General features: G+C 33.0%; 2 protein-coding genes across 2 annotated transcripts in view; both read right to left on the minus strand.

The window, feature by feature from the left end:
- LOC137635519 (receptor-type tyrosine-protein phosphatase F-like) overlaps positions 1–2,575 on the minus strand; it is a 48,103-nt gene extending 45,528 nt beyond the window's left edge. Inside the window, exon 1 of the mRNA XM_068367998.1 lies at positions 2,368–2,575. Coding sequence (XP_068224099.1) covers positions 2,368–2,575 — 208 coding nt within the window. The remainder of the gene's footprint in view (positions 1–2,367) is intronic.
- Positions 2,576–2,691: 116 nt separating this feature from the next.
- Positions 2,692–13,490, minus strand: LOC137635521 (tyrosine-protein kinase receptor Tie-1-like). Its single transcript, XM_068367999.1, has 8 exons — positions 13,392–13,490; positions 12,653–12,721; positions 11,811–12,077; positions 10,459–10,590; positions 7,742–7,873; positions 5,123–5,242; positions 3,316–3,452; positions 2,692–2,700 (listed from the first exon to the last, which is right to left on the minus strand). The coding sequence occupies exons 1-8, from the start codon at positions 13,459–13,461 to the stop codon at positions 2,692–2,694; spliced, it is 936 nt and encodes a 311-aa protein (XP_068224100.1). The 5' UTR covers positions 13,462–13,490.
- Between the last annotated feature and the right edge of the window lie 1,510 nt (positions 13,491–15,000).

A 15,000-nucleotide genomic window follows, 5' to 3' on the forward strand; every position in this document is an offset into this window, starting at 1 on the left:
TAGCCCAGTCAGGAAAGGAAATAAAGAAATAAATAAATGATGAGACTAAATCAACAATATATCATTCTAAAACGTGTAACAGCGTCAAAACAGATATGTCCTACATAAACTATTAACAACGTCAAAAACAGATATGTCATATATAAACAATAAAAAGACTCGTGTCAGCCTGGTCAACATAAAAACATTTGCTCCAACTTTGAACTTTTGAAGTTGCCAAGGAAGGACTATTCTCTGGTAATTCTTCATCTCATGAAATATTAAAGGTAATTAATCTGTTTTATATCATACTCAGAAGTATCAGCTAAAGTGTCATGTGTGATTTCTTACCATAAGTGACGTTTTTTCGACATCATATCCTGATTCAATATAGCTCTAAGGGGAGGTACCTTTTACATGCATATTCTTTGTCCAAAATAAATGAATATAGACCTCGAATAGCTTCTTTGAGTTCTTTGTCCCTTAAGAGAAAGCCAAACCATGGTAGAAACAGCCTAACCACAACTATCTTCAAATTTAGTTTCCAAGTTTCTCGTGAAGCAAGTAAGATTGAAAAGCCATGCTTTACTGGATTTAATGTTTAACTAACCACAATTATCTTCAAATTTAGTTTCCAAGTTTCTCATGGAGCAAGTAAGATTGAAAAGCCATACTTTACTGGATTTAATGTTTAACTAACCACAATTATCTTCAAATTTAATTTCAAGTTTCTCATGGAGCAAGTAAGATCGATAAGCCATACTTTACTGGATTTAATGTTTAACTAACCACAATTATCTTCAAATTTAGTTTCAAGTTTCTCATGGAGCAAGTAAGATTGATAAGCCATACTTTACTGGATTTAATGTTTAACTAACCACAATTATCCTCAAATTTAATTTCAAGTTTCTTCTCATGGAGCAAGTAAGATCGATAAGCCATACTTTACTGGATTTAATGTTTAACTAACCACAATTATCTTCAAAATTTAGTTTCAAGTTTCTCATGGAGCAAGTAAGATTGATAAGCCATACTTTACTGGATTTAATGTTTAACTAACCACAATTATCCTCAAATTTAATTTCAAGTTTCTTCTCATGGAGCAAGTAAGATCGATAAGCCATACTTTACTGGATTTAATGTTTAACTAACCACAATTATCTTCAAATTTAGTTTCAAGTTTCTCATGGAGCAAGTAAGATTGATAAGCCATACTTTACTGGATTTAATGTTTAACTAACCACAATTATCCTCAAATTTAATTTCAAGTTTCTTCTCATGGAGCAAGTAAGATCGATAAGCCATACTTTACTGGATTTAATGTTTAACTAACCACAATTATCTTCAAATTTAGTTTCAAGTTTCTCATGGAGCAAGTAAGATTGATAAGCCATACTTTACTGGATTTAATGTTTAACTAACCACAATTATCCTCAAATTTAATTTCAAGTTTCTTCTCATGGAGCAAGTAAGATCGATAAGCCATACTTTACTGGATTTAATGTTTAACTAACCACAATTATCTTCAAATTTAGTTTCAAGTTTCTCATGGAGCAAGTAAGATTGATAAGCCATACTTTACTGGATTTAATGTTTAACTAACCACAATTATCCTCAAATTTAATTTCAAGTTTCTTCTCATGGAGCAAGTAAGATCGATAAGCCATACTTTACTGGATTTAATGTTTAACTAACCACAATTATCTTCAAATTTAGTTTCAAGTTTCTCATGGAGCAAGTAAGATTGATAAGCCATACTTTACTGGATTTAATGTTTAACTAACCACAATTATCCTCAAATTTAATTTCAAGTTTCTTCTCATGGAGCAAGTAAGATCGATAAGCCATACTTTACTGGATTTAATGTTTAACTAACCACAATTATCTTCAAATTTAGTTTCAAGTTTCTCATGGAGCAAGTAAGATTGATAAGCCATACTTTACTGGATTTAATGTTTAACTAACCACAATTATCCTCAAATTTAATTTCAAGTTTCTTCTCATGGAGCAAGTAAGATCGATAAGCCATACTTTACTGGATTTAATGTTTAACTAACCACAATTATCTTCAAATTTAGTTTCAAGTTTCTCATGGAGCAAGTAAGATTGATAAGCCATACTTTACTGGATTTAATGTTTAACTAACCACAATTATCCTCAAATTTAATTTCAAGTTTCTTCTCATGGAGCAAGTAAGATCGATAAGCCATACTTTACTGGATTTAATGTTTAACTAACCACAATTATCTTCAAATTTAGTTTCCAAGTTTCTCATGGAGCAAGTAAGATCGATAAGCCATACTTTACTGTATTTAATGTTTAAACCTTTTCAATATCTTTAATGAGAAAATCACTTACAATACTAGAATTGATGTAAATTGCTCTTACCTTTAGGGCATTTGGTAGTGAACAGTTTCTTCTGAATCCGTTCTCCCCTTAAGGTGCCGTTAATTTCGCATTTTTTGTCATTTAATGAGAACTTTACTAAGACAGCAGCGTAGTAGCTGGTGGCAGGTGTCAGGCCTTGTATTGCTACCGACATTTTAGTCTCAGTTATGAAATCCCCTACTTCTTCAGAGGTGGTCATATAGTCCATGCTTCGGTCCTTCTCCTGTTGCAAAGGAATAATTACATATTTACATACGCACATACATACATACATACATACATACATACATACATAAATAATAAATACATACATACATACATAATTCATGGTAACTGTAAAGGGGAGAAGATCAAGTGCGAGGCAGAAAATTTGGATTAGAATTAGGATAAGGTGAAGGAGGATAAGGAGAGAAGCGGTTAGGTGGGAAAAGGATGCCTTTGATCGAAGGAATTATTATTATTATTATTATCATTATAATTATTATTATTATTATTATTATTATTATCATTATTATTATCATCATTATTATTATTATTATTATTATTATCATTTTTATTATTATTATTATTATCATTATTATTATTACTATTATTATTATTATTATTATTATTATTATTATTATTATTATTATTATTATTATTATTATTATTATTATAAGCTAAGTTACAACCCTACTTGGAAAAGCAGAATGCTATAAGCCCAAGGCTCCAACAGTGACTATAGCCCAGTGAAGAAAGGAAACAAGGAAATAAATAAACTACAAGGGAAGTATTGAACAATTAAAATAAGAGATTTTAAGAAAAGTAACAAAATCAAAACAAATCTTTCATATATAAACTATAAAAAGAGACTTATGCTACTTTGTTCAACAAAAAGTTCAAAGGTCCACATTTGAACACTTTAGATATATGAATAAAAAAAGGTCTATGTGGAAGGTTATAACTTACCCAAATAACTACTCGATAGGATATGTTGTTCGACATTGGTTCTTCCCCATCAAATTCCTTCACAAAGGATACGGTTACCTTATCCGTATCGGGTTTAACGTCCGGTTCCTGTCGGAAACGGAGGTATCCTTTGAGGCCTGAAACATAAATAGAGATTTCAACTTACAAATATTCGACTTGCAAACATTTGACTTTCAAACATTCGACTTGCAAACATTTGACTTGCAAACATTCGTCTTACAAACACTCGACTTGCAAAACATTCGACTTGCAAACACTCGATTTGCAAACACTCGACTTACAAACATTTGACTTACAAGCATTCGACTTGCAAATATTCGACTTGCAAATATTCGACTTGCAAGCATTTGACTTGCAACATTCGACTTGCAAGCATTCGACTTGCAAACATTCAACGTGCAAACATTCGTCTTACAGAAATTTGACTTGCAAACATTCGACTTACAAACATTCGACTTACAAACACTCGACTTTACAAACATTCTACTTGCAAATATTCGACTTACAGACATTTGACTTACAAACATTCAACTTACAAACATTCTTCTTGCAAACATTCGACTTACAAATATTCGACTTGCAAACACTAGACTCACAAACATTCGACTTACAAAACATTCAACTTACAAACACTCGACTTACAAACATTGACGTACAAACATTTGACTTACAGACATTTGACTTACAAACATTCAACTTACAAACATTCGTCTTACAAACATTCGACTTACAAGCATTCGACTTGTGCAAACATTTGACTTACAAAACACTCGACCTGCAATATTCGACTTGAAAACATTCAACTTACAAACATTTGACTTACAAACATTCAACTTACAACATTCGACTTACAAACATTCGACTTACAAACATTCGACTTACAAACATTCGACTTGCAAACATTTGACTTACAAACACAAATTCAACTTAAAATAACTAAAATAAGGTAAAGAAATAATGTAATAAAACAATATCATATCATTTTATACAGTAAGCGAAATCACATTTGTAATACCCTGATATCTATTTCAGAAAAAACTCGACTATTTGTTGACTTTCGCTGTGTGAAATCATAGGCATGGGATTAAGGTTAGGCCTACCCTAGGTCAAAATTTTACAACATTCAATTTAACAAACAGCTTCTTGGGACCTATTAAGTTTGTAAGTCGAGGAATATTTTCATTTTTAACTTCAAGCAAAATAAGTAAAAAATTATCCTTTCATTTTGATAAAAATAAATAAAACTACCCTATCAAGCAGGACAATGCCCTAGAGACTGACCATATATACGTATGATCAGCGCCCATGCCCCCTTTCCACCCAAGCTAGAACTAAGGAGGGCCAGGCAATGGCTGCTGATGATTCAGCAAACAGAAATATAGTCTCCCCCTTAACCTCCATCCATAGCTCACAAGGATGGCTAGGTTGCAGCCCCCAAAGGAACTAATGAGTATGAGCGGGACTCGAACCGCAGTCTGGCGATCACCAGTCATGGACGTTACCAAGTAGGCCACCACAATAAAGATAAATGATGGGAGGAAAAGTTGCAGCGCCCAAAGAAACTAACGAGTTTGAGCGGGACTCGAATCGCAGTCTGGCGATCACCAGTCAGGGACGTTACTAAGTAGGCCACCACAATAAAGATAAATGATGGGAAAAGTTGCAGCCCCCAAAGGAACTAACGAGTTTGAGCGGGTCTCTAACCGCAGTCTGGCAATCACCAGTCATGGACGTCACCAAGTAGGCCACCACAATAAAGATAAATAATGGGAACTTATAAGCTTACCTCCAGCACAGGGATCTTCTGGACCAGATGAACACTTTCCTGTCACTTTGTTGCAAGTTCCACCCTCACAGTGATTACATTTCTGTAGACAGTTCACTCCCCAGGTACCAGGATCACAATCTGAAAAGTGGAAAAATGTGTTTGTTTACTACAGTTAGAGAGTTGTGTGGTCCTTTGACTGGCCAGACAGTACTGCATTGGATCTTTCTCTCTAGTCACGGTTCACTTTCCCTTTGCCTACACAAACACCGAATAGTCTGGCCTATTCTTTACAGATTCTCCTCTGTCCTCATTCACCTGACAACACTTGTTTCCTTTCCTCACTGGGCTATTTTCCCTGTTGGGGTCCCAGGGCTTATAGCATCTTGCTTTTCCGACTAGGGTTGTAGCTTAGCAAGTAATAATAATAGTAATAATAATAATATTAATAATAATAATAATAATAATAATAATAATAATAATAATAATAATAATAATAATAATAATATACTGCCATATTATGCAAAGCTATTGTTTTCCTCTATTACTTTTTCATTATCTATAACAATTCGTCACATGGGAAACAAGTTAGAATAATAAAAAACTATAGAATTATATATATACATATATATATAAATATACATATATATATATATATATATATATATATATATATATATATATATATATATATATATATATGTATATGTATATATATATATATATATATATATATATATATATATATATATATATACATATATATATATATAAATATATATATATATATATATATATATATATATATATATATATATATATATAGAAAAAAATAGCCTGGTTTCCTCACTAAACGACCTGGAACTAACATCGTCAACATAGACAACCAAACAGAAGTTCGTGATGCCAGCATATTTTCTATATATATTCAAAATATATACAAAATTAGAAATGGAGTATTTACTCAAAATTATCCATAAAATATATAATTCACAAATAGCTGAATGTATTAATACTAATGTACGCGACCCATCAAAAAAGATTGTTAAATATTTAGATGGATTTACACACACACACGCACACACACATAATATTCAGGAATTTTTACGTACATGAATTCAGAAGTTGAAGTCCTATTATTATTATTATCTAAGCTACAACTCTAGTTGGAAAAGCAGAATGCTATAAGCCCAACGGCTCCAACAAGGAAAATAGGCCAGAGAGGGAAGGAAATAAGGAAATAAATAAGCTATATGAGAAATAAACTTTTGAAATTCTCCCGATCCAACTCCCCTATTAGGAAGATCATCCCACAACTTGGTCACAGCTGGAATTAAATTTCTAGAGTACTGCGTAGTATTGAGCCTTATGATGGAGAAGGTCTGGCAAAAACTCTCTTGAGACAGCATTAAAAAAGTTAAAATTGCTTCCAGATGAATAAAATAATGCAAAAACTCTATTGAGACAGCATTAAAAAAGTTAAAATTGCTTCCAGATGAATAAAATAATGCAAAAACTCTATTGAGACAGCATTAAAAACGTTAAATTCGCTTCCAGATGAATAAAATAATGCAAAAACTCTATTGAGACAGCATATGAAACGTTAAAATCACTTCCAGATTAATAAAATTATTGTAATAACTCAATTGAAACTGCATGTCCAGTAATACGAACAGGCTGGAACTCTCCGGGAAGAAGATGTGAGTGTAAAGGATGGTAAGAATTATGAAGAATCTTATGCAACATGCATAACGAACTAATTGAACGACGGTGCCAGAGATTAATATTAATATCTTCAGCGTATTTCATAAGGCGTATTATGTGATCGTAAGTACGCAAAGGATGTTAATTATTATTATTATTATTATTATTATTATTATTATTATTAATAATATTATTGTTATTATTATTATCATTATTATTATTATTATTGTTATTATTATTATTATTATTATTATCATTATTATTATTATTATTATTATTATTATTATTATTATTATTATTATTACTTGCTAAGCTACAACCCTAGTTGGAAAAGCAGGATGCTATAAGCCCATGAGCCCCAACAAGGAAAATAGCCCAGTGAGGAATGGAAACAAGGAAAAACGAAATATTTTAAGAACGGTAACAACATTAAAATGAAGTTCGAAGTGGCTTTTAAGAACAATAATAAAAAAAAAATTACCAATATTGCACACTATTATATCTTGTTTCTCTTCCTCTTGCTTTATTCAAGTCTTTATAGCTTATATATGAAAGATTTATTTTAATGTTAATATTATTCTTAAACTTCTCTTGTAGTTTTTCATTATTTCCTTTCCTCACTGGGCTATTTTCCCTGTTGAGGTACTTGGCTTATAGCGTTCTGCTTTTCCAGCCAGGGTTCTAGCTTAGCAAGTAATAATAATAATAATAATAATAATAATAATAATAATAATAATAGTAATAATATAAATAATAATAATAATAATAATAATAATAATAATAATAATAATAATAATAATAATAATAATAATAATAATAACAATAACAATAATAATTATAATAATGATAATGTGGGTACGTAATGGACGTTAGTTCGAAGCGACTTTTAAAAATGAAAAAAAAAAAATAAATAAATAAAAATAGAAATAGTATTACCTTCATTGCACAAGTAGCCTTTCTTGCCTGGAGCGCAAGAACATCCGTATGGAGAAGGTAAACAGATCTGTGAATTATTTGTTACCCCTGGATTTATGGTACACGAGTAGAGGATTTGGTCGCCTTCACATGCTGTCAGAAAGGGAGAGAAACAAGGAATTGGTTACTAGTGATTCTCACTTATGATTAGATCACAAAAAGATAGAAGAGACACGGTTGAAATCACAAGGCTTAGAACATGGAACAGATCAGGTATAGAAAGTCCAAGCGTCTGTGAAGTATTGTAATCCACAAAAAAAGAAAGGAGACCAGGTTGAAATCACATGGCTTAGAACATGGAACAGATCAGGTATAGAAAGTCCAAGCGTCTGTGAAGTATTGTAATCCACAAAAAAAGAAAGGAGACAAGGTTGAAATCACAAGGCTTAGAACATGGAACAGATCAGGTATAGAAAGTCCAAGCGTCTGTGAAGTATTGTAATCCACAAAAAAGAAAGGAGACCAGGTTGAAATCACATGGCTTAGAACATGGAACAGATCAGGTATAGAAAGTCCAAGTGCTTGTGAAGTATTGTAATCCACAAAAAAAGAAAGGAGACAAGGTTGAAATCATAAGGCTTAGAACATGGAACAGATCAGGTATAGAAAGTCAGAGTGTCTGTGAAGTATTGTAATCCACAAAAAAAGAAAGGAGACTAGGTTGAAATCACAAGGTTTAGAGCATGGAACAGATCAGGTATAGAAAATCCAAGTGTCTGTGAGGTATCGTAATCCACAAAAAAAGAAAGGAGACTAGGTTGAAATCACAAGGTTTAGAACATGGAGCAGATTAAGTATAGAAAGTCCAAGCGTCTGTGAAGCATTGTAATCCACAAAAAAAGAAAGGAGACGAGGTTGAAATCACAAGGCTTAGAACATGAAGCAGATTAAGTATAGAAAGTCCAAGTGTCTGTGAAGTATTGTAATCCACAAAAAAAGAAAGGAGACTAGGTTGAAATCACAAGGTTTAGAACATGGAGCAGATCAGGTAAAGAAAGTCCAAGCGTCTGTGAAGTATTGTAATCCACAAAAATAGAAAGGAGACAAGGTTGAAATCACAAGGCTTAGAACATGGAACAGATCAGGTATAGAAAGTCCAAGCGTCTGTGAAGTATTGTAATCCACAAAAAAAGAAAGGAGACAAGGTTGAAATCACAGGGCTTAGAACATGGAACAAATCAGGTATAGAAAGTACAAGTGCCTGTGAAGTATTGTAATCCACAAAAAAAGAAAGGAGACAAGGTTGAAATCACAAGGCTTAGAACATGGAACAGATCAGGTATAGAAAGTCCAAACGTCTGTGAAGTATTGTAATCCACAAAAAAGAAAGGAGACAAGGTTAAAATCACAAGGTTTAGAACATGGAGCAGATCAGGTATAGAAAGTCCAAGCGTCTGTGAAGTATTGTAATCCACAAAAAAAGAAAGGAGACAAGGTTGAAATCACAAGGTTTAGAACATGGAACAGATCAGGTATAGAAAGTACAAGTGCCTGTGAAGTATTGTAATCCACAAAAAAAGAAAGGAGACAAGGTTGAAATCACAGGGCTTAGAACATGGAACAGATCAGGTATAGAAAGTCCAAACGTCTGTGAAGTATTGTAATCCACAAAAAAAGAAAGGAGACAAGGTTGAAATCACAGGGCTTAGAACATGGAACAAATCAGGTATAGAAAGTACAAGTGCCTGTGAAGTATTGTAATCCACAAAAAAAGAAAGGAGACAAGGTTGAAGTCACAGGGCTTAGAACATGGAACAGATCAGGTATAGAAAGTCCAAACGTCTGTGAAGTATTGTAATCCACAAAAAAGAAAGGAGACAAGGTTGAAATCACAAGGTTTAGAACATGGAGCAGATCAGGTATAGAAAGTCCAAGCGTCTGTGAAGTATTGTAATCCACAAAAAAAGAAAGGAGACAAGGTTGAAATCACAAGGCTTAGAACATGGAACAGATCAGGTATAGAAAGTCCAAGCGTCTGTGAAGTATTGTAATCCACAAAAAAAGAAAGGAGACAAGGTTGAAATCACAGGGCTTAGAACATGGAACAAATCAGGTATAGAAAGTACAAGTGCCTGTGAAGTATTGTAATCCACAAAAAAAGAAAGGAGACAAGGTTGAAATCACAAGGCTTAGAACATGGAACAGATCAGGTATAGAAAGTCCAAACGTCTGTGAAGTATTGTAATCCACAAAAAAGAAAGGAGACAAGGTTGAAATCACAAGGTTTAGAACATGGAGCAGATTAAGTATAGAAAGTACAAGCGTCTGTGAAGTATTGTAATCCACAAAAAAAGAAAGGAGACAAAGTTAAAATCACAAGGCTTAGAACATGGAACAGATCAGGTATAGAAAGTACAAGCGTCTGTGAAGTATTGTAATCCACAAAAAAGAAAGGAGACAAGGTTAAAGTCACAAGGCTTAGAACATGGAGAAGATCAGGTATAGAAAGTACATGTGTCTGTGAAGTATTGTAATCCACAAAAAAAGAAAGGAGACAAAGTTAAAATCACAAGGTTTAGAACATGGAGCAGATTAAGCATAGAAAGTACAAGCGTCTGTGAAGTATTGTAATCCACAAGCTCCAGCTACAATGGCAATACAAGAGTCATTTAATAAACAGGCATCTCCTGTAACTCGTCAGGTTGAAGTGAAGCTGAGGAAAACATATAAGACCTCACCTTCTTCACACAATTCCCCTTTCAATCCAGGAGGACAGAAACATTTTCCAGTCTTGGCATCACAAATACCTCCGTGCATGCAATCGGGGCACCAATGGCTGCATTGGTCACCATACCTGTTGGCTGGGCATTCTGTAGCACAAAGACCAAGGAGAGGAAGACAGTATTTGAGCAATTTCATGGATATCAGTGAAAACTATGGCACATACATACACATTTCATATAAATAACTCATTAAACGTCATGTAGTTCATCTATTTCCTCATTTCATTTCCTCACTGGGCTATCTTTTCCCTCTTGGAGTCCTTGGTCTTATAGCATCTTGCTTTTCCGACTAGCGTTGTAGCTTAGCAAGTGATAATAATAATAATAATAATAATCTGCATCTGTTTCTATGAAATGTTAGCTCCATATATTCTTTATATACTTCTGTACTTCTTTGAAAAAAATTGACTAGAATAATGACTTAAATTTGGTCTACTGAAATCATGCGAGAGACAAACACTCCTTCAATGTTGTTTGGCTATGAAATCGAAAGGCTTATGAGACTGATAAAACATATTCATTTCTTATTTGATATGCGTTTTGTGTAGGCCCACACTACATCCGGGAAAAAAATCTACATTCATAATGATCGATTTATTTTGTTAATGATGGCGTTAATTAAAGAATTGTTTTCTTTTTTTGCTAAATGATGGGTTCAGATCTGTAATGCTAAGTTGCTCTGAAATGCTAAATTGGCAATGCTGGACTCTGTGTCTTCTGTGAGATTTGTATCAGGGTTTCCATAAGATGTTTAAGAAAACATAAAGATTGAAATAATGTCCCAACTTTTCTGCGGACCAACAATTTCTTTTTTTCTCACGTAAAACCAGTGGTCCTTGGACCACCGGGTGGCAGCCGCTGTTCAAGCATATGAATACTCTATTGTATAAGTCAACAATATCCTGCATAATATATTAGGTTCCATTACTGAAATAGACGTCAATAGCTTATAAAAACTATACTCATATATAATAAATACACAATTTTCCGTGTATTCCTGATAAATAGAATAGCTCACAATGTATGAAAAATCATATTGATCTAGCTTTTGAAAGGACCATCTCCTTTCCTCTCCAGAAAACAAATGGTTAAAAAAAAAAGTACAGAAATGCTTGTATGGAATAGAAAAAAAACCTGTTACGGTGGTTTTTTTATACTTACGAACCATACTGTACTTTTTTTTAAAGATTTTTAAGCATTTGTTTTCTGAAGAGGAAGGGAGACGGTCCCTTCGAAAGCTAAATAAATTTCATTTTTTCCGTACATTGTAGGTTATTTTCTTCAATACTCATATAAGTAATTCTTACCCCTCCTAATGATCACAACTGCACACTCTATTTTACGTCCTGGTGAGCTATCAGGCTTCTTGAATAAATAGACACCAGATTCCTTCGTCTTATCGTGTGGTACAATTAGTTTTGATTCGTTAGTCTCGTTAATCTTCTCGTAGGGTTTTTTTGGATCTTGATCTTGATGCCATTCCATTCGATCCCAACCGGGATGTTTCTTAAATTCAATGACGACATCATCTCCCCTATTCGCCGTGACTGTCAGTTTCTTTGCCGGTGTTCTACCTTTAAGCAGAAAAAAAAATATGTTTTTATTAGTTTTGAAGTTTTTTTTATACTCGCCATAAGAAAACATCTGTTGAAAATAAAATGAGATATTTATGTATGATCAAACTTATGATTGTAATGATATAGTCTTCATTTTGAATGAGCAAAAAAGGGTGCTGTTTTGGTAGGCCATTTCGATATTTTGAATAGGTAAATAAAAAACAAGTATAATGGAAAATCTAATGGTTCTTGCTTCGCCGTACGTTCGCTTCACTCTCGAAAAAAAATAAAAACATCAAACTCCGTATGTACTAGCAAGCGGTAATGTTGAGCTGCGCACGCTAACATCAATGATTGATTATTATTTCTTAGATAATTATTTCCTATATATATATTTATTTGGAAAATCTAATGGTTCTTGCTTCGCCATGAAGTGAAGGTAGATCGCCACTAACAGGTGAGATCGTATACCAAGGCAAAAATACGACTTGGAGCTCGTATACCGAAACCGCACCCAAAAAATTTGCATGGTTTAGTATGATTCACATAAGTAATTGTAAGAGCAGAAGAAGCTGTAAAATGAGGTTACTTACAATTTTTGCGAAGGAGTGGAACTGTAACTTCAGTGTCTTTGTCATCGCTTAAGCACTTCACACCCCTGCCTGTATAAAGAGAAACAACAAATATATCATTTAGTTACGCCAAACAAATCAAATTTTCTTAATATTTAAGAAATGTGTAAGTTATATATATATATATATATATATATATATATATATATATATATATATATATATATATATATATATATATATATATATATATACATATACAGTATATATATATATATATATATATATATATATATATATACATATGTATATATATTCATTAAAAACAAGAGCGCATCTATCAACAGTCATTTCTATGTAACACTTTGCTAGCTTTTTGTGCATTTTCTTCTCTCCAAAGCTATAAATTTCCAATATATTCCTAAGCTTTTTCGTGGATCCAAACGTCTTCATTAGTACTTATGTATATATATATATATATATATATATATATATATATGTATGTATATATATATATATATATACATATATATATATATATATATATATATATATATATATATATATATATATATATATATATATATATATATATATCTTAAAGTGCCCTTCCCATACGTTGAAACCTTTGCTTAATATAAAATGTAAACAAGAAAACGAGAAATAATACTTATTTTCTTAGTTTTCAGGCCTATAAACTATAAAGCTATCATTCATCTTCCTTTTCGATAATGTTATTAGAACTTGAACAAAAACTTACTTAGATTCGTTGTGTTATCCATCTGAGACTTATTACAAGTGATGTCATTTTTATTAGTTCTCTCTTGCATAGGGTAGATGACAAACGGAAGTTCACTTGAAGGATATCTGGAGAGTAAACAGTAAGAACAGAGGAATAAATGATTTGGCAAAACAGAACGCACTCTGGCATATCCATAGAGACAAGCAATGATCTAATATAAAATGAAGCTTTAAAACAGTTTCAAAACTTTTCCACATAAAGTTATTATAGTTATATTTATTTTCTTGGTTAGAGTTAACATAGATTTGAATTACCATAGGAATCCTGGTGGATAATAAAAAAAAAAAAAAAAAAAAAAAAAAAAAAAAAACGCAAAACGTAATGAGATGCATAAAAATTCTGATATTTGGACTAAAAAAATGTTGAAGGATTTGCTAACATAAAAATGATTAGATATGGAGTTGAAATTACAAGTAAAAGAGATGAACAAGGCGAATAATGAGAAAGCTCCATTCAAAACGTGAAGAACTAGTATTTGAAAGCCACAAGAAAGATCTTAAAGTATATCATCATCTCCTCCCACGCCTATTGACGTAAAGGGCCTCGGTTAGATTTCGCCAGTCATCTCTATCTTGAGCTTTTAAATCAATACTTTTCCATTCATCATCTCCCACTTCACGCTTCATAGTCCTCTGCCATGTATGTCTGGGTTTTCCAACTCTTCTAGTGTCTTATGGAGTCCAGTTGAAAGTTTGGTGAACTAATCTCTCTTGAGGAGTGCGAAGAGCATGTCCAAACCATCTCCATCTACCCCTCACCATCTTGAGCTTTTAAATCAATATTTCTCCATTCATCATCTCCCACTTCAAGCTTCACAGTCCTCTGCCATGTAGGCCTGGGTTTTCCAACTCTTCTAGTGCCTTGCGGTCCTGTTGCGGAGCCCAGTTGAAAGTTTGATGAACTAATCTCTCTTGTGGAGTGCGAAGAGCATGTCCAAACCATCTCCATCTACCCATCACCATCTTCAGCTTTTAAAATCAATACTTCTACATTCATCAACTCGCACTTCACGCTTCCTAGTCTTCTACCATGTAGGCCTGGGTCTTCCAACTCCTCTAGTGTCTTGTGGAATCCAGTTGAAAGTTTGATGAACTAATCTCTCTTGAGGAGTGCGAAGAGCATGTCCAAACCATCTCCATCTACCCATCACCATCTTGAGCTTTTAAATCAATACTTCTACATTCATCATCTCCCACTTCACGCTTCCTAGTCTTCTGCCATGTAGGCCTGGGTCTTCCAACTCTTCTAGTGCCTTTTGGAGCCCAGTTGAAAGTTTGGTGAACTAATCTCTTATGGGGAGTGCGAAGAGCATGCCCAAACCATCTCCATCTACCCCTCACCATAATCTCATCTATATATGACACTCGAGTAATCTCTCTTATAGTTTCATTTCTAATCCTGTCCTGACATTTAACTCTAAATATTCTTATGAGGACTTAATTTTCTTAAAGTATATAAAGGAAACCAATTTTATTAATCTTATTCATAAGGAAATGAAACTAGACAAATTATGCACTTACGATGAAGTCCCCGGAGTGAGAAGTATCACCCACAAGATACCTGGAAG

The sequence above is a fragment of the Palaemon carinicauda genome, unplaced genomic scaffold, assembly GCF_036898095.1.
Source record: "Palaemon carinicauda isolate YSFRI2023 unplaced genomic scaffold, ASM3689809v2 scaffold136, whole genome shotgun sequence".
Taxonomy (NCBI): domain Eukaryota; kingdom Metazoa; phylum Arthropoda; class Malacostraca; order Decapoda; family Palaemonidae; genus Palaemon; species Palaemon carinicauda.